General features: G+C 44.7%; 1 protein-coding gene across 1 annotated transcript; it reads left to right on the top strand.

Annotated features, from left to right (window-relative positions):
* The first annotated feature begins 345 nt into the window (after positions 1-345).
* Positions 346-27,239, top strand: TMEM11 (transmembrane protein 11). The gene is made up of 2 exons (XM_030211037.1): positions 346-471; positions 25,648-27,239. The coding sequence occupies exons 1-2, from the start codon at positions 425-427 to the stop codon at positions 26,162-26,164; spliced, it is 564 nt and encodes a 187-aa protein (XP_030066897.1). The 5' UTR covers positions 346-424; the 3' UTR covers positions 26,165-27,239.

Raw genomic sequence — 27,239 nt, 5'->3', positions numbered from 1 at the left:
TCAAGTGTTCAGCCCTGCGTAGCGCTATACAAATGTTAATAATAATAATAATAAGAGCGAGCTCCGTGGGCGTCATTGAATGCTGAGAACCCCCACTGCGGAGCAATTTGTATTATGGACCGTGCAGGTCTTTTTCTGCCGTCATCTACGATGTATGTTTATTTTGCAACGTTGAAGAAAGCCGAGCACGTCTTGAAACTACCCTTCCCGTGATGCTCGTGCGCGACGTTCTGCTTCCCGGCCTCTGTCGGCGCACGCCATTTCCCGTGACGCTGCTCGCGGCCGACGGGATTGGTAGTGCGCGCGGAGGACGCTCCCTAGTCTAGCCGGCGCCCGGCCTCTCTGGGCGCACTCCGTTTCCCGTCAGCCCCCGCTCAGGAGCTCGCCTCCGTGGAGAAAGGCAGCAGCGAGTGGAGGCTCCAAGATGGCCGCCTGGGGAAGGAGACGCGTTGGCCCGGCCCGCAGAGAGCGGTTAGTGTGCGGCCTAGTTGCCCGCTGTTCGGGGCCTGCGGGTGGGGGTGGGACGTCCTGGGGGAGGGGGGCGAGTGTGGCTCCCAGTTGCAGTTCCCTTGGACTCGGAGAAAGGTCCATTTGCAGCAGCGGAAGCTCGGCCTGGATCCGGACGCCGCTGGGAGACCCGGTTCCGAGCGCCCCTCCCCCACTAGGATAGGAGGAAGCCGGGCTCGTTCCCCCCGGGGGGGGGATTAGGAGCAAAGAAAGTGGGGGATGGGGGCTGGTCCTGGAAGGACTAGGTGACCCTGTAGAGGACGTGGGCAGGGGCGTGGTGGCGAGACTCGTGATTGCAGCGTAAGCAGAATGGGACCCCCCCCCCTCAAAGTTCCCCAGGACCCCCCAGGGCTCCATGGAGTGGTTTCCTATTTTATGGTTTGTTGGGGGGGGGGGGGTGCTCAGCCCAGTGGAAATAACCCCTCCCTGGACACATATAAGGAATGTTCTCAATATTGGGGGTGCTCAAGCACCCACAGAGTCGGCTCCCATGGCTGCTTAATGTTTTAGAAGATTTAGTGTGTGTATCAAGGAGCCAGTTTGTATGACTGTAAATGTATGTTCTAACTGTATTTGTTTGGTTTAGGTCAGGGGTAGGCAACTCCGGTCCTCGAGAGCCGGCAGGCAGGTCAGGTTTTCAGGATATCCACAATGAATATGCAGGAGATTGGATTTGCATACCATGGAGGCAGTGCTTGCAAATCTGTGTCCTGCATATTCATTGTGGATATCCTGAAAACCTGACCTGCCTGCCGGCTCTCGAGGACCGGAGTTGCCTACCCCTGCTTTAGGTAATTGCTGAAGTGTTGAAAACCTTAGGCCCCAATGCTCAAAAGTAAACACAGGTGCTAGAGGCCATGAGCGCTGGACTTGCACCCGCATTTACCCACACATAGGGTTACTATATGGCTCCAGAAAAAGGAGGACAGATTGAGCCAGTCTGGGTTTTACTCCCATTGCTTTCAATGGAAGCAAAACCCGGACTGGATCAGCGTGTCCTCCTTTTTTTTCTGGAGCCATATTGTAACCCTACCTACACAGAGTGCTCAGTGGCCCGGCCCCCGGAGTGTAGGAAGGAATAAGCATGCTGACAAACAGTGCAAGTATTATGCTAATGTAATCAAACTCATGTAAATGAGGTCATTTTGTATTCCTCTCCAATGCTTACAAAAGAGCACCCAAAACAAAGCTGCCTTACTGCTGCAAAAAAATAACGCCAGCTTGGAAGAGAGGATTTCTTTTTAAAATCTGCCAGTTTTGATTTCTTTTGGAGGCAGAAGGAAGCCCTTAAGCACTGGTCTTGAGAAGTGAGTATGCGTGAATCACAGCAGACCCAAAAGTGAAAGCATTCATTAGTGTCCGTTCCCTGCATTCAGATATAAGCCCCCGAGCTAGAAAAAACCCCCAACTAATGTCACTTATATTTAGGCCACAGAAAACAGATGTCAGTGTGCACTTCACATTCGGCTTTTGCCAGGCACATGCATACAGCAGCCAAACACGATCCTCCTGCCGAACTCCCTAATGCTCAATGCTGTGGTAAGTAGATGCTCAAACCTTGGGCACTGTTCGGACAGTGTCGTAAAAAAACCACCGGAACAGTGCAGAACAAGTCCCCAATGCTCAACTGTAATGAGATACATTGAGCATTAAGGAGTTCGGTAGGAGAATTGTGCTTGGCACATGCGCAGAGAACTTCCACAGGAAGCTCAGCTCCTGTGCGCATGCACTTGGCAAAACCCAGTCGTGAAGTGCACATTGATGTCTGTTTCCGCAGCCTAATTATAAGCATTTTTCGGGGTTTTATTTATTTATTGTAGCTTGGGGGCTTATATTTGAATGCAGGGAACAGACACCAATGTGTGCTTTTACTTTTAGGTCTGCTGTGACTCTCACAACCAGTGCTTAAGGGCTTGCACGGACGTCTTCTACCTCCAAAAGCAGTCAAAACCAGCAGATTTTGAAGAAAGTATCATGAGAAATCCTTTCTTCCAATATCCTAACGCCTGCTCTGACCTGGCGCTATTTTTTGCAGCTGTAAGGCAGCTTTGTTTTGGGCGCTCTTTTCTGAGCATTGAAGAGGGGTACAAAATAATCTAATTTACATGAGCTTGATTACATTCGCATGATACTTGCGCTGTTCAGCATGCTTGTTTGTTCCCACGCTCCGGGCCTCTGAACATTCTGCGTAGGTAAATGCGGGAGCTAGTCCATTGCTAATGGCCGCTAGCGCTTACATTTATTTTTGAGAATTGGGGCCTGAGCGTGCCTGTATTTGCATCTCATTAGCGTTGAGCATTAGGGAGTTGTACTTCTGCACTGTTTTACGGCAGAACAGCGCCGGAGTTTTGAACATATGTCTATTAGGGTGTCAAGCTTCCACCATTGAAGCAACAGCCACAAGGGCAGAGAATGAGAGACAGCTCATAAAGTGCAACTTTCTGGAAACAGTTGTGGACTGTTAGCTATAGTCATGATAGTTTTGCTGCAGGTTCTCTTTCAGTTCGGATTTTGACATCCTATATAATAATTTGCACCTCCAATGTTCCATGTCTGGCTGCCTGGGTTTGTAACATCTCCTGACGTCAGCCAGCCTCCAGCGTTCCATTCCCCCTCACTGTCCTGCCCTCGCATCAAGACATAATGACGTCAGAGGGCGGAACAGTGAGAGGGAAGGGAACGCTGGAGGCGAGCTGACGTCAGGAGGGATGTTACTAACGGAAGCCAGCACCAGCCAGCCAGAGAACTTTCAGGTACAAATTGAGGGGAGGAGACAATCGCGGGACATCGAGGGGAGGGTAGGGCAAGGCAGAGGAGAATTGATGGATATAGATGGGATGGGAGGACAGTAGAGGAGAGAATTGCTGGACATGGAGGGGAGGGGAAGGAAGAATTGCTGGACATGGAGGGGAGGGCAGGGGAGAGAGAAAAAAAAAAAAGTTTACATGACAGTCTTCCTAGGGCCCGTTTCGGGCATGGTTCCACTAGTGTCTGAATAAAATGTGCTTGTTTCTCTACAGTTCTAGTGAGATAGCTAAAATGACACAAAGGTGCAGACACTTACGGACTAAAAAGCCAATGCAGAAAACTTTCCACGTGGTTACCTCAGGTTTAACATTGTTTTTTTTTTTTTGTTTAAACCATGGATTTAGCAATGCAGACAGGGTTTCTGCACAGGTGTTAACTCATGCAGAAACCCTGGTTGCACACTGCATTAAAAAGAATGTAAAAATTCTGGCTATATGGCTAATGCAGGTAAAGTTTTTGCCAGCTCCAGGGCAGCATAGAAGAGTTGTCTACCGCACCCCTCTTTCTTCCCCCAACCCAAACACCTTGTCCCAGATACCTCCCTCACCCACAGTTAAAAACCTTTCTCTGCTAGTCTAGTGACCCCTCCTACCCACGTTTCAAAACTTTTTCCTGGGTAGTCTAGTGGAGTTTTCATACAGTTGGGATCAGGATGGAGGGGTGCAGTAGATACCAAGAAAGGGTGGAGTTTTTGCACATTTGGGGGGGGGGGGGGGGGGATGCAGTAGACACTGGGATGTATTTAAATCTGGTAGAGGGGCACTACAAACCTTATATAAAACTAGTAAAAAAGGCCCGTTTCTGACACAAATGAAACGGGCGCTAGCAAGGTTTTCCTCGGAGTGTGTATGTTTGGGAGAGTGTATGTGAGAGTGACTGAGAGTCAGAGTGAAAGTGTGAGTGTGTGTGTGTGTGAGAGAGAGAGAGAGAGTGAGTCTGGGTGTGAGTGTTTGTGAGAGAGTGTGTGTGTGAGAATGTGAGTGTGTGCAAGTGTGTATGTTAGACACAGTGTGAGAGAGAGAGTGTGTGTGTGTGGGCGAGAGAGAGAGAGTGTGTGTGAGACACAGATTCTCTGTGAGAGTGAGTGTATGAGACCAAGCGAGTGTGTGAGTGACTGTGTGGCACATAGAGTGTGAATGTGATACAGTGTGAGACAGAGTGTGTGAGAGTGAGAGTCAGAAAGACATTGTATATGAGAGAGTGTGAGCCCTGCCCTCCCAATCCATGCCCATCTGTCACCTGTCCCCTCCATTCATCCCTATCCAGCAATTCCCCTCTCTCCCTGAGCCCTGCCCTGCAATCCATATCCATCCATCCCCTCCATTCATCCCTATCCAGCAATTCCCCTCTCTCCCTGAGCCCTGCAATCCATATCCATCCATGCCTATCTGTCCCCTCCATTCATCCCTATCCAGCAATTCCTCTCTCTCCCTGAGCCCTGCCCTCCCAATCCATGCCCATCCATGCTCCTCTGTCCCCTGCCCCCTCCATTCATCCCTTTCCAGCAATTCCCCTCTCTCCCTGAGCCCTGCCCTCCCAATCCATGGCCATCCATTCTCCTCTGTCCCCTGCCGCCTCCATTCATCCTTTTCCAGCAAGTCCCCTCTCTCCCTTCCATGACCCCCCCTCGCATCCATGCTCCTCTCTCTCCCATATCCCAGCCTGGCCCGCCCTCTTCTCCCCCCCCTTCGCATCCATGCTCCCCCCCTTCGCATCCATGCTGTCGTTTCTCCCCTGCCCTCCCGCTCCCATTGTTCAACTTTACTGCCCATTCTCTTCTCTCCCCTATTTCTATTTTTTTTTTCTTCTTCTTTTTAAATTTACCTCCGTGGCAGTTCCGGCAGCGCAGCGTCAGGGAAGGAGGCGGCGCTCCCGACGTCTCCAGCCTTTCCTTCGCTGTGTTCCGCCTTCTTTTGACGTCAAGGATGACGTCAGAAGAAGGCGGAACACAGCGAAGGGAAGGCTGGAGACGTCGGGAGCGCCGCCTCCTTCCCTGACGCTGTGCTGCCGGATTTGTTTGTTTTTGTTTCCGCCCTCGACGTCATGACGTTTGACGCGAGGGCGGGGCAGAGACGGCTGGGTGGCTTCACACCACGAACGCCACGAACCCTACGGCCTGGGAGTGACGTCAGATGGCTTGTTCACGGTGCGTTTTATTATATTAAATGTTGCCTTTCTGGTTAGTGCCTGAGCCCAATCATTAATCATTTTTGCACTGAGCTGTGGATTTCTTCTTCGATTTTTAACTCAAACAATAATTTGCATGTCTGTAGCATGCTGTGCTAGCTTTCTGCATTGGCCCCTAACTGCAAAGTATTTCACACAGACGATAACATTATACGATATAGCGCATATTAAAATGATTAATGAGTCTATAATCTGTTTGCAGAAAAGTATGTAGAACACTTTAAGGCGAGTTGCGCTAAAACTTGAACACCAGGTCCGAAGAAGTATAGAAGGGTTAGTTCATGCTTCTGCAGTAGGGTCCGTGAGGATTTAACGCCAGTTTCTTCTTTTTGTTGAGAGCATAACTACCCACAACTTTTTAAGACAGAACAGGAGGATTAGATTCAGTGCACAGGTGCAAAACCTATTTTCACATGTACTGGAATGATGCTCTATGTGTAGATAACGGCTTCACAAAAAATATTATGCAAAGAAATTGTGGACGTTGAACTTATCCACAGAATAACATTTCTGCACACGTGCAGAAGTGTGCTGATGTTTTGCTTGGATATGTGCACTGTACTAGCTGCTCTTGGTGCAGAAGTTTTTGTGCATTATTATTTACTAGTAAAAGAGGCCCGTTTCTGAGCAAATGAAATGGGCGCTAGCAAGGTTTTCGTCGGCAACACCCCCCCCCCCCCCGCCAAAACCTTCGTTGTTTTGGCATTGCTCCGCCCTCAACGTCATGACGTTTGACACGAGGGCGGGGCCCGTAGCGATTTCCCACCCCCCCGCCTCCCTGCCAACCCCTTGGTTGTTCTGCCATTGCTCTGCCCTCGAGGGCGGGGCCCGGAGCGATTTTGGTGGCTTCACCACCACGAACCTTCGAACCTTTTTGAAGGAAGTCAGGGCTTGGCTTCACTAACGTCACTGTCTTCAGAACGTTGAGGGTGAGTTTTATATATATAGATTATTATTAACATTTGTATAGCGCTACCAAATGCACGCAGCGCTGAACACCTGACACAGAGAGACAGTCCCTGCTCGATAGAGCTTACAATCTAAAAATACAGACAGACAAGACAAGGGTGAGGAAAGTACTGGGTGAGAAGGAACAAGGATAGGGGAATTGAGTAGTGGTTAGGAGCCAAAAGCAGTGGTGAAAAGGTGGGTTTTCATCATAGATTTGAAAACAGGTAGAGATGGAGCTAGACGTACAGGCTCAGGAAGTCCATTCCAGGCATAAGGTGCCGCGAGGGAAAAGGAACGAAGCCTGGAATTAGCAGTGGAGGAGAAGGGGGACGACAAGAGAGATTTGTCCAGCGAGCGGAGATTACGGGGAGGAATGTAGGGAGAGATGAGATGCATCCAGTATGCCTACTCTGAATAGCGCACAAGTTCTATTTGCTTCGAATTTGCTTATGATTAACTTTACTGCAGCAGAACTTTCTTGTTACATTTGCATTAGAAGCGGTGTAGTCGCCTATAAGCATATAAGCTCTAATGCACAGTTTTCTTCATCGGCCTCCTACCGAGTCAGAGGCTTTTGGAGGGCAGTTCACTTGCATCTGATATGGACTCTTGTCCTCGATGCTTGTGCCTTAGTAAATACTAGGAAAAAATGCCCGTTTCTGAGCGGAATGAAACGGGCGCTAGCAAGGGGCCCCCTCCCTCCGTCCCTCTGAGCTACTTGCCTTGTTCGCTGTGGCGTTTCCGTTTCGGCCCTCATCGAGTGTCATAGCTCCGCCCTCGACATGACGTTTTGACGCGAGGGCGGTGCAGACACTCCAGTGCACACCGGATATCTCGGGCGCCTCAACTTCCGTGGAGGCTTCAGAACGTTGGGGTTGCCTTTTATATAGAGAGATTAGTCTGTCTGGTGCTTGCAGCTCTGTGTAGAGAATAGCATGGGGACAAAGTTTGTCTCCATCCCCGCAGGCTCTGTCCCTATCTACAGAAACTTCAAACACTTATGATTTTATATTTAAATCTTTTTATTAAAGTATAAAAAGGAACAATCTTCTGTGCAACCGTTGCTTATAAATCACAAATAGAAAGCAATAATAACGATGAGCAAATATAATAACCCACCACCACCAACGCCCTCTACCCTTCCAACCCCAACAACAGCTGACTTCTGCCACCCCAAGGAACCCTAATCCACCCTGTTGAAGTGTCCAGAGGTACAAAATACAACCTGTTCTGTATGCCTAGCGGGGGAGAAATATGCCCTATGAAGCCCTATTATGATTTTTTTAAATAATCTGTGGATGAATAAGTCGTCGTCAACAATCTCAGGATTCAGTCTAGCTCTCCTGTCTTCCACAGTGTTTCCTGCAATAGCAAATGTCTTCTCAGAAGATGTGCTGGTAGCAGGAATGCCCAGGGCTCCCAGTGCAAATTTTGGCCAGCACTTTTGCTTGTTTTTTTCCCCCCAAATGACTGTCCAATTTGTCAACAGCCTTGAAAGTAGACAATGACATAGGGTCAAAGTTTGTCCCCATTCCTGCGGTTACCACGGGTCCCCGTGTCATTCTTGAGCTCTGAGTGGTCTCTGGTCGTCTGTACAATTTAAGACTCAGCATTTGCCTAATGCAGAGATTCTCAACCCAGTCCTTGAGACACTCATTTGGTTTTTCAGGATATCCACAATGAATATGCATGAGAGAGATTTGCCTGCACTGCTCACTTGTATCTCATGCACATTCATTGTGCATATCCTGAAAAACGGAGGACTAGATTGCAAACTACCGGTATAAGGGGATCTTGAAATTTGCTGCTGCCCATACACAGCTTGTAGCTTAGAAACCGAGAAAAACGTAGGCAGATAAAGACCATATGGCCCGTCCATGTCGTCTACTCTCCCTATCACTCTCTTGAATTCAGATACTGTTTTCGTCTCCATCACTTCACCAGGTACACAAATAGTTTTCCCATTTTGGGATAGAGTATCTTCTGATCCAACTTAATGCTGAAACTGGCAACGTAGTAATTTTTAGTATTCGCATGGTCACCAAGTTGAGCAGCAACATTGGTTTGTTTTTGTTTTTTTTTAAATTACATTCACTTCAAAAATCAGTGATAAAGAAAATGAGGGAAAAGCCTTCCCTCCAATTTTACAATAATACTAAAAATGGATTGATAATGAAATTCTGAATGACTGATTATTGGCTGACATTATCGATTAAAGTAAACCTGACTAATTTTATGAAGACGCATGCCATGATCAAGGCTGGAAAAGTCCTGGACGCCCTTAAAGTTAGGCTCTAGCACTCGGAGGAAGAGATGGTGGTGAAAGAGACAGTGACTGGGAGAGAGGAAACTGCCCCTATCTCTGGTGAGGTAGGTATTATTGATAGGGCGCAGAGTTAGGAGAGTGCCGGGGGAGGACGAGCAGAAAAATAAAAATAGTTGTATTTTTAGTTTCACTTTTTTGTTTGCCCTATCTAGCTTCTAGACCCCTTTTTTTTCCCCCTCTGGACCCAAAGTACTAGGGAGCTAGTTTCTTTATATAGATTTTTTTCCCCCATTCACTGTGCTACGGATGGTCAGCAAGTGTTTTGGGGGAAAGCGTAGTTTGAACAGCACTTTAGTATCTCTCTCCCTACGGTTGGATCAGGTTCCAGCATCTCTTTCCCTCCAGGTTCTCACCTGCTCGCCAGGTCTTCCAAAGGCTGTAGTGGGTCACGGCCGAAGCAGCGCTACAAGCTGCCTTTCCGGTCAGCGGGGCCTTTCCTCGGCCATATCCCGCTCACAGGAAGTTGCATCGGAGCATCTACATTTTCCCAACATTTATTTGCTGAATTTTCAATTTCAGAGCTGAGCTGTAGATTATAATGTGGCTCTTAATTGAAGAATAGATTTTCTACAAAAGAAATAATTTTAACCTACATCTTAATATTCTTTTGTTAAATAATACAAAAATGTATATCCTAAAAAACTGATGGTGTACCATGAGACAAAAGGTTGAAACTTAGATTCTCAAATCACTACTGAGAATGATTAATTTGCATGTTTGAGATTAAATATTCAGACATCTTTTGAAAAATGTGCTTATTTTGTCATGCATAGTTTAATTGAAGTAAGGCACAATATTTATTGATCCTTAATTGTAATTTGCATCAAACTTCATGTAGAAAAGTGGAACACAAGTACCATTTTAAATAACATAGTATAGTGGAGTGGAGGAGTAGCCTAATGGTTAGCGCAGTGGCCTAAGAATTGGATTCAATTCCCACTGCAGCTCCTTGTGACTCTGTATATAATATGTAAACCGCCTTGATTATAACCACAGAAAGGCGATATATCAAGTCCATGACCCTTAGAAACATGATGGCAGATAAGGGCAAAATGGCCCATTTAGTTTGTCCATCCTCAGTAACCACTAACTCTTCCTTTCCTAAAGGATCCCATATGCCTGTCCCACGCTTTCTTAAATTCTGACAGTCCTCGTCTTCACAATCTCCACCGGGAGACCACTCCACGCATCCGCCACCCTTTCAGTGAAAGAATATTTGCTTAGATTCTTCCTAAGTCTATTTCCTCTTAACTTCACCATATGCCACCTCATTCCAGAGTTTTCCTTCATTTGAAAAAGTCTCACCTCCTGTACATTGATGCCACTGAGGTATTTAAACGTCTCTATCATCATATCCCCTCTCACCTCTCTTCCAGCTTATACATGTACCGTACATAGTAACATAGTAGATGACAGCAGATAAAGCCCTAAATCGTCCATCCAGTCTGCCCAACAATCTCGCTCATTATCAGTTCATGATTAAATCAACAATGAATATGGTATAAAATCCGTATATTTGCTTCTGATCTCTCTGCCGTTTTCAGGGCATAGACTGTATAAATCTGCCCAGTACTATCCTTACGTCTCAACTACTGGAGTTGCCATCAAAGTGCATTCCAGCCTATCTTGATCCGTCCTGCCTTATACAGGAGACAGATATAGAATTCCGCTTGGCATTGTTCTTACGTTCCGGCTACTGTGTTTTGGGAATATGTGGACTTGCAGCGAATGGTTGGTGTTTTCCATAGTGGAATCTAGAAGAAATCTCTTTGAGCTGATAAACTCAGCTTCTCAGATAGCACAGCGAGACTTGTCCATGCGCTTTCGGGCTGTGGTTTCCAAAATGGGGTCATAGGAGAGCTGCTCCCCTTCGTTCTGTACTTCCATTGTGACATATGTGTTGTAGTGGCAGTCGGTATGTTCATAGGCTCTGTCCCCCATCTATGTAGACTTCCTGGAAATCATGCAGATTGACAAAGGGGACCTGTGCTGGATAAGTGGGGGAAGGAATCAGACTGAAGGTCTTTTATTTTCTTCAGTGTGTTCCCAAGAGGTGGGAGGACAGTAAGCCCTTGTTTTCCTTTACAGCCATCAGTGCCTGTAAGCTGGGAAGACCAGCAATCTTAAGAGTCAGGTTCTTGAAATCCCAGTAACTGGTCTCTATTTCTGCTTCCTCGCTACCCCCAATACTAATTGCTGCCTCCAACCCCAATTAAAAATGTTGCAGGCCTGTTGTCCATAGATTCTGAGTGTCATATTTGCAGGTTTTTGTGTTGCATCACAGTATCTGGCAGTGAAGGGATTTTGTGTTGCTGTTACTGAGGTGTGTACGAAGGAAGAGAGGGACTTGGGGGTGATTGTGTCTGATGACCTTAAAGCTTCCAAACAAGTAGAAAAAGTAATGGTCATAGCCAGAAGGATGCTTGGATGCATAAGGAGAGGAATGACAAACAGGAACGAAGAGGTGATAGTGCCCCATTTAGCGTACTGTGTGCAATTCTGGAGACCACACCTACAGAAAGATATAAACAGGATAGAGTCGGACCAGAGGGCTTCTACAAAATTGGTAATTGGTCTTGGACATAAAACATATAGGGATTGGCTCAGGAACCTCAACATGTATACGCTGGAAGAGAGGACGGAGAGAGTAGATATGGAGACGTTTAAATATCTCAGGGGCATTAATGTACAGGAAGTGAACCTTTTTCAAATGAAGGAAAATTCTGGAATAAGGGGGCATATGATGAAGTTAAGAGGAAATAGGCTTAGGAGGAATCTACGAAAGTATTCATTCACAGAAAGGGTGGTGGAAGCGTGGAATGGCCTCCCAGTAGAGGTCGTGGAGACTAGGACTGTGTCACAATTTAAGAAAGTGTGGGACAAACACGTGGGATCCCTTAGGAAAAGGAGGTGGTTATGGAGGATGGGCCATTTGGCTCTTATCTGCCATCATGTTTCTATGTTTGTTTTGTAGTATCACAAGTGAGAAATCTGGGACTGGATGTGTACAGCGTTTTGATATGGAATAGGCACATTCATTCTAAACTTAGTTAAGCAATGAAATATGTAGGTGTGCTTTGTTCAGCTGTGAATTTTAGTGTTTGGTGTGTCTTACTTGAACGTTGCAGAACCACCGATCTCGAGTCATGTATGTTTTTAAATGTTAACATGGGTTCATATTGGGGAAAAAAAAGCTTGGGAAGCACTGGTTTGGGACCTATGCAGGGAGAAAACAGAATTAAAGAATAATGAGCGATAGGAAAGGATCAAACTGCGATTAAGGAGTAAAAAGGTTAGAGGATAGTCTTGAGGGACAGGATTTAGATGAGTTTTGGCCAGGGCCAGATAAGATGCAAAAGTTAAAAGAAAGCACAAACTAACCATTTCATTTTGTACAGCTGTGTGAAAAACAGCACTAAAATTTAAAAAAGGAATTAAACATTTGCTCTTTTTTTAATAGTGACCAAAATACATATATATTTGTGCTTCAGATTTTGGGGGCATACAATGGAAATATTCAAATGTATAAAAACACTGATAGCAACAACAACAAAAATATATATATTTTTTCAGTAGAAAGGAAGTTTAGAGAATGAAGTTTAAAGGGGGTAGACTTGGACATAGCATTAGGAAATATCCCTTGAGAGAGGGTGATGGATACAGTGGTTTGGAGGCAAAAACCAAAAAAAGACAATCTTGATAGTATGAGATAAGCACAGAGGATGCTTTGCAAAGGAGTAAATGGGTGACCAAAGATCTGCAGAGCCTGGAGTATTGTAATGAGAATGAAGTGTGTAGGCTCATAGGAATAGCCAGACTCGTATTTGGAAAGACCAAATACAAAAGTGCGAAACCCTTAAGAGAGAAACTTCCCTGGCTTCCACTCAAGGAACGTATCGAATTCAAGATCTGCACGATCGTACACAAGATCATTCACGCAGATGCCCCACTGTACATGTTTAACCTTGTGGACCTACCGCCCAGAAACGCCAAGAGATCAGCCCGCAAATTCCTCAACCTGAATTTCCCCAGTTGTAAAAGACTAAAATATAAGCAGGCATACGCCTCTACCTTCTACAGAAGTACACAGATATGGAACGGGTTACCCCCAGCCCTAAAAACCATGGATAATCTAAGTAACTTTCGCAAATCTCTGAAGACACATCTCTTCAATAGAGCCTACAAAAAGAACCCTTAAAGACACAAATTCACCTCCTAAACTATCCTATCTAACACCATATTCTCCAATTCCTCATCCATCTTCAGCTTACCATCGATTGTATCCTCCTGTCATGACTTTTGTCATAACAACACTCTGTAAGCCACATTGAGCATGCAAATAGGTGGGAAAATGTGGGGTACAAATGCAATAAATAACTAAATATTAGGATGGACCAAAGGGTCCATCTAGCCCAGTATCCTTCTTGTAACAGTGGCCAATCCAGGTCACAAGTACCTGGCAGAATCCCAGAAAGTAGCAACATTCCATGCTACCGATCCCAGAGATAAGTAGTGGCTTAGCAGATTATGGGCTTTTTCTCCAGGAATGTGTCCAAATCTTTTTTTTTTTTTTTAAACCCAGGTGTGCTAATTACTTTTACTATATTCTCTGATGAAGTCCCATAGCTTAACCATTGAGTGAAAAAATATTTTTCTCCTGTTTGAAAAGTATTACCATGTAACTTTATGGTGTGTCCCCTAGCCTGTCCTCTTTTTGAAGAAGAAATGAATGATTCAGGCTTACCTTCTCCACTCGGGATTTTGTAGACCTGTGTAGTATCCTCACTTAACCATCTCTTCTCCAAGCTGAAGTGGCCTGACCTCTTTAGCCTTTGGAGTTCTGTCCTCTTAATCATTTTGGTCACCCTTCTGGGAACCTGTTCTAATTCCACTTTTTTATTTTATTTTTTGAGATGTGGCGACCAAACGTGCACACAATACTCTAGATAAGGTTACACCATGGAGCGATATGGAGAAATTATAATATTCTTTGTTTTATTTATTAGGATTTGTTTACTGCCTTTCTGAAGGAATTCATTCAAGGAGGTGTACAGTAAGAATAGATCAAACATGAGCAGTAGGCAATTACAGCAGTAAAAATATTCAAATAATACATAGTATACTACTTACAACGTCAACACAATAGGTAATAGAACATTTTAATTGACAGTGTAAGGTATAAGCATTGATGGAACATATAGATAGGTAAGAGAGTAAGAAGCGTTAGAAAGTAAGGTGACTAAAGAAACTTGCACATGAGATCAGAGAGATGGTTAAATATTATGTCAGCTAGGGTAGGAGTGAATAATTCCTAACTTCTCTCTGCTTTTCTGGCCACCACTGTACACACTGAGCAGATTGATTTCAACATACTGTCCATGATGACGCCTAGAACGTCTTGGATGGTGGCTCCATAGACCTAGTCTACTGTTACTTTGTGTTTTTACACGCCAAGATGGTAGCATTAACATTTGAGTACAGGTTGATGGAGGAGTATGGTTAAAGCTTGGATTGCTTATTGTGCAAAATGAGAAATAACATGTATAGAATGTTTGTACGTTTGGGAAGCTTGCCAGGTGCCCTTGGCCTGGATTGGCCGCTGTCATGGACAGGATGCTGGGCTCGATGGACCCTTGGTTTTTTCCCAGTATGGCATTACTTATGTACTTATGAAATTAAGTTTACTAAGAAAATTCCTATCCATAGATTTTCTGACCCATCTCTCAATCCCCCCCCCCCTTTTTTTATGTACGTATTTTTATTTATTTGTTACATTTGTATCCCATATTTTCCCACCTATTTGTAGGCTCAATGTGGCTTACATAGTGCCGGAGAGGTGTTTGTAAATGACCTTCATTGGTATAGAACAGTAGTATAGTCTAGTCCTTGAGGTCCACAACCCAGCCTGGTTCTCAGGATTTCCACAATGAATATGCATGAGATCTATTTGGGTGGCATAGCCGGTGTTGGGAGGCGGGGCTGGTGGTTGGGAGGCAGGGATAGTGCTGGGCAGACTTTTACGGTCTGTGCCAGAGCCGATGGTGGGAAGTGGGGCTGGTGGTTGGGAGGCAGGGATAGTGCTGGGCAGAGTTATATGGTCTGTGCCCTGAAAATGACAGATACAAATCAAATCAAGGTAAGGTATACACAAAAAGTAGCACATATGAGTTTGTCTTGTTGGGCAGACTGGATGGACCGTGCAGGTCTTTTTCTGCCGTCATCTACTATGTTACTGTGTTACTATTTGCATTCACTGTTTCCATTGCACGCAAATAGATCTCATACATATTATTTGTGGAAATCCTGAAAATTGGGCTTTGGGGACACAGCAAATTTCCACCTCAATTATCCGATGTTCCCCTTTAAAACATCTTGAATCTGATAAAAGAAAATGCTTTTGCCCACAAAGATTTCCCCTGAACAAAAGGCAGCAGAAAACAATAACACTGGGTTTATTGTGGGTTTGAATTTTAGATGTAATCGCTTGCATTTTGCAAATCCAATCTCAGGGCAAGTTACAGGCAGGGACACAAGTTTGTTGGGTTATCTATTTGCTCTTGGTATTTGCACTGTACATACTCCGTGGTTTTCAGGGCTTGTCATGTATTACAGGCAGTGGCATCCATTATCCATTAAATAATTGTCTTTTCCTAAATTTGGATCATAGGAACATCGTGGCACTGTTTGAACATATTCCTTGCCCAGAAAGGACATTGGCATTTTTTTTGGACCTGGGCCAATATGCCAGTGGCCTCCAGGAAAGGAAACTGGATTAATTTTCCTGGCGATTATCGTCCTTTTCCGTGCCCAGGTTCTGCTGATCCTACCTCTGCAGACTTGTAGTTCAGGAAATATAAACATACATAGAGCAATGAACTGGCACAAGTGACACATGGGTTTAAAGTTATTTCCCGTGATTTGTTGGCAGATAACTAATGAATGTTAGCATTGCTCTAATTTGTGAGAAGCTGTGTGTTTTTTAGCATTTGGCAGGTGATCGTGAACAGAAGGAAAAATGATTTCCCATTTAGAACTACACTTACCATCTGTTTTCAGGCCTTTTTGGACAGTTGCTAAAAGTAAAAAAGCAAACTGGGGGTCGGCTCAGTGGTGGAAGGTCCTATATTGATCCCCAAGATGGAGCTTCTGGTCCCTGGGGACACAATGATGACTGTGTTCTCAACTGCTGAATGAGAGAGTCTGGGTTTGGGTCCCAGTCGTTGTTCCCTGTAAGCTATATAGGACCCTTGCAGCTGCATTGCTGCCGGTGTTTTCAGTCACTAGGTACAGGCAGCTTCCCTGTCCCTCACTAGTGAAACAGCCCCCACCACTGGCAGGTCTGCAGATGCACGACTCCTGCACAGTGGTTCCAGTGTCTAGACTAGATAGCTGCACGGGAACAGGGAAAGCAAAGATCCCCTCCACGTCCATGGGGATGGACCCAGGTCTGGTGGGGTTCCCACGGAACCATATGGCAAGCCGAGCCTTGCTTTCCTTGCCCGCACGTACCTCAAGGCACCCTGGTGGTCCAGTGGCTTCTTCGGGACAGGCAAGATCCCCACTTTTTCCTGTCTGCTGCCGCTTGTTTAAAATGTCTGGGAGGCCTTGCCACTTCAAAGCTGCACCCAAGAACAGAAGGAGCTAGACAAGATAAACCTTCAGTCACATCATGCTGCAGCCTCACATCCACAGAAGCAGGGTAAAAATCCAGCACTACAAGGGAGGAAGACTCTGAAGGGACCGTGTGCCATGTCATTCTTAGAGAAGTAGCAAGTTGTGTAATTAGAGAGACCATGCCTCCCCCTCCCTTTCCAGACTAGGCAGGGCACCATCTGCTCTTGAACTGGATCCAGCCAGGTGACAAGTACCACATTCTTACCCATGTGCATCACTTTGCGTTTATCCACATTAAATTTCATCTGCCATTTGGATGCCCAGACTTCCAGTTTCCTAAGGTCTTCTCTGCAATTGTTCACAGTCCGCATATGTTTTGACAGCTTTGAATAGTTTTGTGTCATCTGCAGATGTAATCACCTCCCTTGTCGTTCCGATTTCCATCTCATTTATGAATGTGAAGTACAACCGGTCCCAGTACACATCCACTATTCACCCTCCTCCATTGAGAGAAATGGCCATTTAACCCTACCCTCTCTTTTCTGTCCAATAACCAATTCCTAATCCACTGAAGGGCACTGTCTCCTATCCAATGACTTTTTAAAAATTTTCTCAGGAGTATCTCACAAGGAATTTTGTCACAAGCTTTCTGAAAATCTAGCTTTACTACATCAACCAGCTCATCTTTATCCACATGGTTATTCACACCTTCAAAGAAATGAAGGCCTTGTAAATTGCTTGCTTTTCTCATTTGTTTATATTCTTACAGATCAGAGAGTTTGGTTACTGGAAATTTGGAACTGGCACCTGAGAGAATAAATGCTGATGGTGTCTGAGCCAGTGAAAGGGAGTTGCAGTGGCTACTGTGGCCTGGGTTGGGGCAGCTGCTACTGGGGAGAGAGCTTTATGGTGGCTGCTACCAGTGAAGCCAAGAAAGTCAGAAATGCTGTTACTGGAGGCAGAAACGGAGAGTGTGGGAAGAAGCTGAGAAGGGAGAGAAACTGAGAAAAGTATTTGGAAGGAGGAATAAAAAGAAAGGCAACCCCCCCCCCCCCCCAACACCCCCCCCCTGAAAATACAAAGAGAAAAAAGAAAAACGCCATCTTAGAAAATCCAGGCTCCTAAGATTTCTTGGTAGTTTTCCAACCCCTGTTTGGGTTGCCCCAGGGCATATTTTGACCCTGGGGGCTTTACGTCTGTACATTATCATCTTTTTGTCCTATACAGGCCTTAGACGTTTGGCCTCTTGACTTGACTCTGCCACTAGCATATGCAAAAGGTCATTATTTTGCCTTATGCTATTGTGTTAATTTATATGCCGTTTGTGGAGGCCCCGTTACTTGAAATAAAGTTTCATTCAAGACCAAATTCTGGCCTTGCATTTCTACCAGGGTTATTCATCACAACAAATGTATTGTTTCTGTAAATTATAGCAGTCCAGTTCTTGGGTCATGTCTTTCCCTGCTTGATGTGATTGATTGCCCTCAAGGTAACAACATTGTGTGAGAGGGCAGCGGACAGAGCCAGCGATGCTGGGGATTTAAAAGTATAAATCCCTAAGGAATATGCCTATACAGTGGATGTAGTGGGCAAGCAGACCTTTCTCATGCATTAGAGATATCCTGAAAATCTGGCCTGTTAGCAGCCCTCGAGGACTGAACCTGGACAAGCCTGTTCTACAACAGTGGTTCCCAAGTACTGTCTTCCAGAACAGGTTTAGGAAACGCTGTAGAACAAGCTGTTACGGAATAAGGCTCCAATGCTTGTTTAAAAATGTAATATACCGCTTAACTTATATATATCAAAGCGGTTTACAATACAGATAAAAAGAAAAACAAGCATAATACCAAATAAATTAAAAACCTAATAAAAGGAACTCCTTTATTTTCATAGAAAGACCTAAAAACACGATTCATTTAAATCCATTCCAAACTGTGTTCTGAAAGAAGCTGGTGTATAATTGCTGTCACCATCTAGTTCAACATGAAAGGCCTCCTTACAGTCTTCAACAACATTTTAAACTTCTTAAAATTCTCTTCTGTGCAAAGATAATTTAGAAGATAATTCCGTTGAAAAGGTGCCAGATACTGCCTGAAGTGCACTGCACCCACTAAAACTGCTCCAGGGACCTGCATACTGCTGTCATGGAGCTGGTTATGAGTTACCTTGTTGGGCAGACTGGATGGACCATGCAGGTCTTTTTCTGCCGTCATCTACTATGTAGATACAAAAAAGGCTTTGGATTAGGTCGATTTCCACACAGCGTTTTTTAAAGAAGGTAATCTATGGTCCTCTCAAAATACTACATTAATTGGGGTATTGAATATTAAAATGGTTCTATATATCAACGCATGGAGAAACTGCTCATATATCATAATATTCTTGATATAAATTATTAAATAAAATATTGGGTGCTCAGATTTAAGTTGTCTCAGTTTAATTCGCTGATAACCAGAATCTCTGATCCTGTAAAGATCTAAGAACCCTAGTAACATAGTAGATGACGGCAGAAAAAGACCTGCATGGTCCACCCAGTCTGCCCAACAAGATAAACTCATATGTGTATACCTTACCTTGATTTGTACCTGCCTTTTTCAGGGCACAGACCGTATAAGTCTGCCCAGCAGTACTCCCCGCCTCCCAACCACCAGTCCCGCCTCCCATCACTGGCTCTGGCACAGACCGTATAAGTCTGCCCAGCACTATCCCCTCCTCCCAACCACCAGTCCCGCCTCCCACCACCAGCTCTGGCACAGACCGTATAAGTCTGCCCAGCACTATCCCTGCCTCCCACCACCGGCTCTGGCACAGACCGTATAAGTCTGCCCAGCACTATCCCTGCCTCCCACCACCGGCTCTGGCACAGACCGTATAAGTCTGCCCAGCACTATCCCCTCCTCCCAACCACCAGTCCCGCCTCCCACCACCAGCTCTGGCACAGACCGTATAAGTCTGCCCAGCACTATCCCTGCCTCCCACCACCGGCTCTGGCACAGACCGTATAAGTCTGCCCAGCACTATCCCTGCCTCCCACCACCGGCTCTGGCACAGACCGTATAAGTCTGCCCAGCACTATCCCTGCCTCCCAACCACCAGCCTCTCTTCCCCCACCTGCTCCGCCACCCAATTTCGGCATAAAAATTGGTAAAAATAGTAGAGGTGTACGGGAGCAACATCAGAAAATAATTTCTTCACAGAAAGTGTGATGGTTGCATTGAATGCAGGGAAGATGGTGGAGGCAAAGCCAGTAACAGAATTCCAAACAACTTCTGATAAGTTCTGTGTATCCAGAGCACCAGGAGTGAAACTAGCCAGACCGGATGAATTTTGTATTTTTGTCCAGTTTCATGTTCTGATTTTGTGGTTTTCAACGAGATTTCTTCAAGCTGACTCAGAATTATCTTGAGCAGTAAATGTAAACAGTTTTGTAAATACCTTTGACGTTTTATAGATATTTGTAGGTTTTTTGCTATGTGCTTTTTGCTTGGCAGAACTGTCATTCATAGGGTAAGAAGAGCTGTATTTTATTTTTGCCTCATTTTAATAGAAATGACATACAGAATTGTGGCAGGAATTTTGATCTACATTGAAGTGCTTGTGTGTGTGTGGGGGGGTATTTTTACTTTATGTCCCAACAAAATTAGGGCTGAATTTAAGGTTGCCCTTAGGCAAGACCATGCGGCAGATCTGTACAGAGGAAGGCTATGAGGATTTGGTGCAGCTTTAACCTTGTGCCTAAATCCAGGGTTCAATAAAATGGTTTAATAGGCTTTATAGCAGGAGGAAGTTTGTTTGACTTGGCACATTGGTGCAGCCAAACTTTGGTAGCAAGGAAATGACAGTTTTCACAGCTAGGATTGGCCGGATTTTTCCAGGTTTCTTTGCTGTATTGTGAAATCCCAACAGACTCCAGCTAAAATCTGCTTACGTATGTAACTTGGGTTATATTTTAAGACCATTTCTTCAGTGGACGTTGGCAGTCGCTTTGGTTTTTTTGTTGTTGTTGTTACATTTGTACCCCGCGCTTTCCCACTCATGGCAGGCTCAATGCGGCTTCCATGGGGCAATGGAGGGTTAAGTGACTTGCCCAGAGTCACAAGGAGCTGCCTGTGCCTGAAGTGGGAATCGAACTCAGTTCCTCAGGACCAAAGTCCACCACTCTAACCACTAGGCCACTCCTCCACTCTTCAGTAAAGGAACACAGATTTAACCAGGCCGAAGAGGAATCTTACAGGGATTTTGAAAAACATGTGTCTGCAGACTTTGTGTTATTAGCATGTCACCCAAGGTGGAGTGAATTATAAAATGCCAGTTAGCATTACCTAAGTCCATCCACTTTGTACTTACTGTTCTTGTGAATTTCTGCTCCATGCAGAGGCTGATGTCCTTCAAGCCAGGGGTAGCTCCCACTATCTTATTGGGGTTTTCCCCCCTGTTACTCAACCTCTACCCAGGCTTAGGACAGGTGAAAGTGGATGGGGGAAGAGCCACATGCTTTAAGGACATTTCTCAGGAGACAAAAGAGAATGCATTTGGAAATTCTCATAACCTCGAGGATACCCCCTAATGAACTTTGAAGGTGACACACACTGGTCATCAGTGTCGTGGCCCCGCACGGGAGGGTTTTTGGCAGCTCTCCTTCAGCTCATAGAAAAAAAATCCAACGTGGCCCCAGCTTCAGAATGAATGAAGACCACTGCTCTAATCTGTGTTAGTTACGCACTGCACCAAGCACATGAGTTCCTAATGCAGTGTAAAAACAAAATTTGTGCCCAGTTCTGGAACAGCATCATATACAATTAATTTACACACACAATTTGTGCACAAACACAGGGGAGCAGACTGGTCACTACACCTTCTACAATGAGCTCTGTGTCGCCCCTGAGGAGCACCCTGTCCTTACAGAGGCTCCTCTGAACCCAAAAAGCAACTCAGAAAAGATGACGCAGGTGTATGGATTGATTCCCTATTCCTTGACCTACTTCAGGTTTCACGCGCGGCCTTTAAACATACATACACAATCACATATTTGCATGTGTAAAAATGTTAGAACTTAGAAATGTTATATGTGCATGTCTGGAATAATTATTATTAGTATGGTATTTGAAATGATGGGTAAAGCACTTGACTACAGAAATTTAAAGTCACATGTCTCCACCGTAATCCTTATTTGGCAATGCAACAACCTGAGATCCTTATTCCTAGTACATAAGTAATGCCACACTGGGAAAAGACCAAGGGTCCATCGAGCCCAGCATCCTGTCCATGACAGCGGCCAATCCAGGCCAAGGGCACCTGGCAAGCTTCCCAAACGTACAAACATTCTATACATGTTATTCCTGGAATTGTGGATTTTTCCCAAGTCCATTTAGTAGCGGTTTATGGACTTGGCCTTTAGGAAACGTCCAACCCCTTTTTAAACTCTGCCAGGCTAACCGCCTTCACCACGTTCTCCAGCAACGAATTCCAGAGTTTAATTATGCGTTGGGTGAAGAAAAATTTTCTCTGATTTGTTTTAAATTTGCTACACTGTAGTTTCATCGCATGCCCCCTAGTCCTAGTATTTTTGGAAAGAGTAAACAAGTACATAAGTAATGCCACACTGGGAAAAGACCAAGGGTCCATCGAGCCCAGCATCCTGTCCATGACAGCGGCCAATCCAGGCCAAGGGCACCTGGCAAGCTTCCCAAACGTACAAACATTCTATACATGTTATTCCTGGAATTGTGGATTTTTCCCAAGTCCATTTAGTAGCAGTTTATGGACTTGGCCTTTAGGAAACGTCCAACCCCTTTTTAAACTCTGCCAGGCTAACCGCCTTCACCACGTTCTCCAGCAACGAATTCCAGAGTTTAATTATTCGTTGGGTGAAGAAAAATTTTCTCTGATTTGTTTTAAATTTGCTACACTGTAGTTTCATCGCATGCCCCCTAGTCCTAGTATTTTTGGAAAGAGTAAACAAGTACATAAGTAATGCCACACTGGGAAAAGACCAAGGGTCCATCGAGCCCAGCATCCTGTCCACGACAGCGGCCAATCCAGGCCAAGGGCACCTGGCGAGCTTCCCAAACGTACAAACATTCTATATATGTTATTTCTGGAATTGTGGATTTTTCCCAAGTCCATTTAGTAGCGGTTTATGGACTTGTGTCTTTAGGAAACCGTCTAACCCCTTTTTAAACTCTGTCAAGCTAACCGCCTTCACCATGTTCTCTGCCGTTTGGTTTTTTTTTTCTTCTTCTTTTCAATTTGTCCACCCATCTCTTTCAATAAAAGCAAACACCCAAAAAGTTGCAGGTAATTCGTGCTGGCACAAGAAAAGAAAATGACACTAAAGCTTCTTTCCCTGTGCTTGCTGGTGGATTTTCAGCATACCTTCTACTCATTGAACTGCTTGCCCAGGTTTAATGATGAAGATGGATTCTGGGTGTTTACTTTTAAGTTCAGCACCTTTTTGCGTATTTGTGTCTGAGGATGCTGTTAAGTGAACCGATGTACAGGTATAATCTATTTCTATGAGGCCCATTCTTTGTTCAGCTCATGGAATTCACTGTCTTGAAATACACAGATTCTTATAAAGGAGCTTGTGTGCTTGGAGGAGTTTTTCTTGTATGTCCAGTTTGTTTTTTAATCGTTGAGGCCAGTCTAAAATTCTGAAGTTGTGTGAGAGTGCAGGATTGCCAGTTGATTAATGGCTTGTATCTTGTGCCATAGTAATGCAGTATCAGTTTTGTATTTGGTGTTATGACTTTTTTTGGAGGGGGGAGGCAGGCTCTCCCTTGTCCCCTAGAGATAATTGCTCCAGTTTTGAGAGCTTGAAACTGGCCAGTGTCAGATTACAGCTGCTAATCCCAAACTGACAGCTATGATTCTAAAAAAAGGGATCACTTTCTTCAGAGGGTAAAGGAGATTTGGATTTATCTCGCCCCTTTTTCAGAAGTAGCTCAAAGTGCTGTTCAGGTACAGTAGATTATTCCCCTGTCTCCAGAGAGCTTACAGTCTAGTCTGTACCTGAGACAATGGGGAGAGGGGGAAGGTTAAGTGACGTGCCTGAGGTCATAAGGGGTATCAGTGAGATTTGAACTCAAAGTTCCCTGGTTCTCAGCTCGCTGCTCTATCCTTTAGTCTCCTCATCCTTTCTTCAGTCGCAAATTACCATAGAAAACATTTTGTAAATGGGCTTCTAATATGCTTTATGATAGAATGCATATCAATAGAAATCAAACAAAATAAAACATGGAAAAGAAAATAAGATGATACCTTTTTTATTGGACATAACTTAATACATTTCTTGATTAGCTTTCGAAGGTTGCCCTTCGTCAGATCGGAAATAAGCAAATGAGGTAGCAGATAGTATATATGAGAGAAACATCAAAGTATTACTTTGACAGTCTGACAGAGTGGGAGGGTGGGGGTATGCATGGGGACAGCAAAGCATTTCATTCACACCTCTTTACTTATGATAGGATGGAGTAAGGCGCAGACAGGCATCTGTTGAGCAGCAGTGATTGGTAGAATTAGAGTTGGCCTAGGCAGGCTTAGGCTGCTGCCCCCCCCCCCCTCACTCCTCCACCCCCCACCACATTTTCCAAAGAAGTTGTTGATCTGAGCCATTACCTTTTTTGAGAGGAGGGGTTCTGCAGTTTGCTTGAAATTGGGACTGAATTTTAGTGCCCTGAACTTTCCTAGGGATTTCTTTGCTTATTTTATACACTCCCCCATCTTTAATACAGTCATGTAGTACCAGTCCTCAGCTAGGAACGGTACATCAGCATTCCTAATGAAGACTGCAATTGTGAGCTCTCAAGGTGGCCACTGGGTGTCACTGCAATCTAGACTGCCCCAACTTGACATTTCGTCCTTTAGATTGTAAGCTCCTTTGAGCAGGGACCGTTCTTCCTTGTTAATTTGTACAGCGCTGCGTAACCCTAGTAGCGCTCTAGAAATGTTAAGTAGTAGTAGTTCCCCCTCTCCCTCCCCCCTTACTGAGTGCTACAGTCCAAGGAGGAAAAGATCCAAGCTTGGATTCCTTGTCGTCAGCAGCAGATGAATCTGTTAACTGATGGGTTGTATCCGCCTACCAGCAGGTGGAGATAGAGAACGCTGAAAAACCATAGTGCCTCTTGGACGGCTAGCCCCAACTGCCTTCAGTATTTCTCTATCTCCCAGCAAGCTTGGAATTCAGCATAGTAGCACTAGCCACCCAGCTGGCCTTCCTTTAGTTAACAGAAAAGGAGCAAAAACATTTATAGAAAATTTGGTTGACAGTTTAGAATTTTCTCTCTTCACTCTGATGAATAATGTTAATGCAGAGGACACGCCGAGTCTGTAAAATGTTTTGAAAATTCTCTTGTTTGGCCTTTTCCAGTAATAGAAATGCAGGTAAACCACTGAGGAGGCCGAGGATGATTCAGAGCAAGTATGTGCTGATGGTAATAGGTGAATAGTATTACATAAAGGAATTTAAGAGCAGAAGGAAGGGAAATAGTAAAGATTTGATTAGCATAAGCCACTACTGCAGGTTTAATTGGCTTTGCTGTAATTTATGCCTATGGAAATGTTTTCATGATGAAAATCTCTGCTGCATGCAAAGGTCAGTCGTTGCAGAGAAATGTGAAGCATAGAGTGACAGTGTGTTTTTTTCCAAGAGCTGATCGCCAGCACGGTGCTATGTAAGTCACATTGAGCCTGCAAATAGGTGGGAAAATGTGGGATGCAAATGCAACAAATAAATACATTTTATAGGATGAGTCAGTCTGGCCATGTAATGCACAGTTTCAGCACAGGAACTTGTATTCAGCAAGTACAAGAGCGACACGCTCGCATTAGAAAGGAAAAGGAAGCTTGGGAGCACCACCTATTTGTTTGGGGATGGGGGGGCCTTCTTGCTTTGATTGTAAGATTCTGGGTTGCTGATACCAAAAGCGATCGTTCTGATGTCCTGGACCCTCGATCTGAGATTGGAGGACGCCAACTGCTGCTACTATATTGGTGTATGTTGTCTGATTTCTGTGATGCTTTGTATTTGGCTACTTCAGACACTTTAGGTTCTAAGTGGGTGCTCCAGTTCAGTGCTGCACATGAAAATGTCTTCCTTTTGTGTTCACAGGTGATGCATTTGCTAGGCTAAGGCAGTAATAAAACCTTATAACCTTGGCTTTTCACACGTTGAAGGTCAGCTGCTATCAAAGTGTAATAGGAGTAAGTTGCAGTTTTATCTTCTACACAATTGACTCTCTCTCTTCATTTTGTAGGGTGGCCTTGTCCTCCACCGAGTGTTACATTGTGCATGAGATCTACAACGGTGAGAATGCACAGGACCAGTTTGAATATGAGCTGGAGCAGGCTTTGGAAGCTCAGTATAAATACATAATTATCGAGCCCACGCGCATTGGTGATGAGACGGCCCGCTGGATCACTGTAGGGAACTGCCTGCATAAGACCGCTGTCCTATCTGGCACTGCCTGTCTCTTCACCCCGCTGGCACTTCCATCAGAGTATTCTCACTATGTATCCTTGCCCGCTGGCATGCTAAGCGTGGCCTGCTCTGCTCTCTATGGTATATCCTGGCAGTTTGATCCCTGCTGTAAGTACCAAGTGGAGTACGATGCCCATAAACTTTCCCGGCTGCCTCTACACACGCTTACTTCTTCAACACCCGTGGTGCTGGTGAGAAAGGATGACGTTCACAGAAAGAGACTCCATAACACACTAGCGCTCGCTGCCCTGGCGTACTGTGCCAAGAAGATTTACGAACTTTACGCTGTATGATTTCAGTAGGAGGCAAAGGACGCGTGTATGATGATTTGCAGCAGTAACACTTTGTTCCTTTGAAAAGCAGTGGAGAACGCAGAGTTTGGTTAAGATATATATTGGGTATTTTAAAAAAAATTTACCTTACTGCTGCACTGAGTTTTTTTCAGTTCTTCATACACTTGAGGTTGGCTCTGCAGTGACCGGAGACCTGTATTAGATGGTGGAAGTTTTATTGCAAAATGGAATGTTGGCACAAGATAAATGGTGTTTTGAAACTTTTTTTAAAAACGTTATATTATTCATTGTACTATACAAAACCAGCCAGAAGTCATCATGACCATTAAAAATGAGGAAATTTCCAAACATCCTTGCATATATATTTTTTTTTTAACGTACTCTGTAGAGAACCTGAGATGAAAAGACCCAGTTGTTGACTTGTAAATTCTCTCTTCTTGGTGAGGCTTGAAAACAATATCCAAACCATCATATGGGGGTCACATGGCTGAAGTTGTAAGGGCTGGGGGGTTGGGCAGTTTAGATCTCTTGTGACAGAATAGAGCCATCCGTGGCAAGTTCACATGGTTGTGCCCCATTAGCCCAGCACCAGTTTAGTGGAGCTCTGAAGGATTCATGAAGAGCTTAGCAATGGCTTCTGCTCCTCAGTTTCTTCCCTTTTTTGGGGGGACCCCCCTCCACCTTGGGTCTGATCTGGAGCAAATATTGGGCCATGTAGCGTGCCTTATGCATGAAGCAAGGGATTCTAGTATATCCAAGGCACCCTGCGTGATTCATTTCTTCTGTTTGGAGCCCAGAAATGATCCCAGATTGTGGGAGAGATGGCACAGCCTTCGTGAACTTGATTTAGTATTACTGATTGTGCTGTTTCATACATTTGGAAAAGGAGTGTAAATGTTATCTGATTCGAGTACATGTCAGTAAATATATTTTACTAGTCCCCCATTTTGTTGTGATACAATATTGTCTTTATTTTGCTTCTCATCACAACGTAGTGTTCAAACAGTGTGTAAGAAACATCGTCCATTGCATGCCTTTGTGCTGGCTTCACTTAGTAGTACTAGAACAGCCTGTT

Source organism: Microcaecilia unicolor, chromosome 8 (genome assembly GCF_901765095.1).
Source record: "Microcaecilia unicolor chromosome 8, aMicUni1.1, whole genome shotgun sequence".
Lineage (NCBI taxonomy): Eukaryota > Metazoa > Chordata > Amphibia > Gymnophiona > Siphonopidae > Microcaecilia > Microcaecilia unicolor.
The sequence above is the reverse complement of the archived record's forward strand: the minus strand, read 5'-3'. Positions and strand labels throughout refer to the sequence as shown.

Coding starts and splice junctions, on each gene's coding strand:
- TMEM11 (XM_030211037.1), top strand. CDS start 425: ATGGCCGCCTGGGGAAGGAGACGCGTTGGCCCGGCCCGCAGAGAGCG. Junction 472..25,647: donor GGCCCGGCCCGCAGAGAGCG/GTTAGTGTGCGG, acceptor TTCATTTTGTAG/GGTGGCCTTGTCCTCCACCG.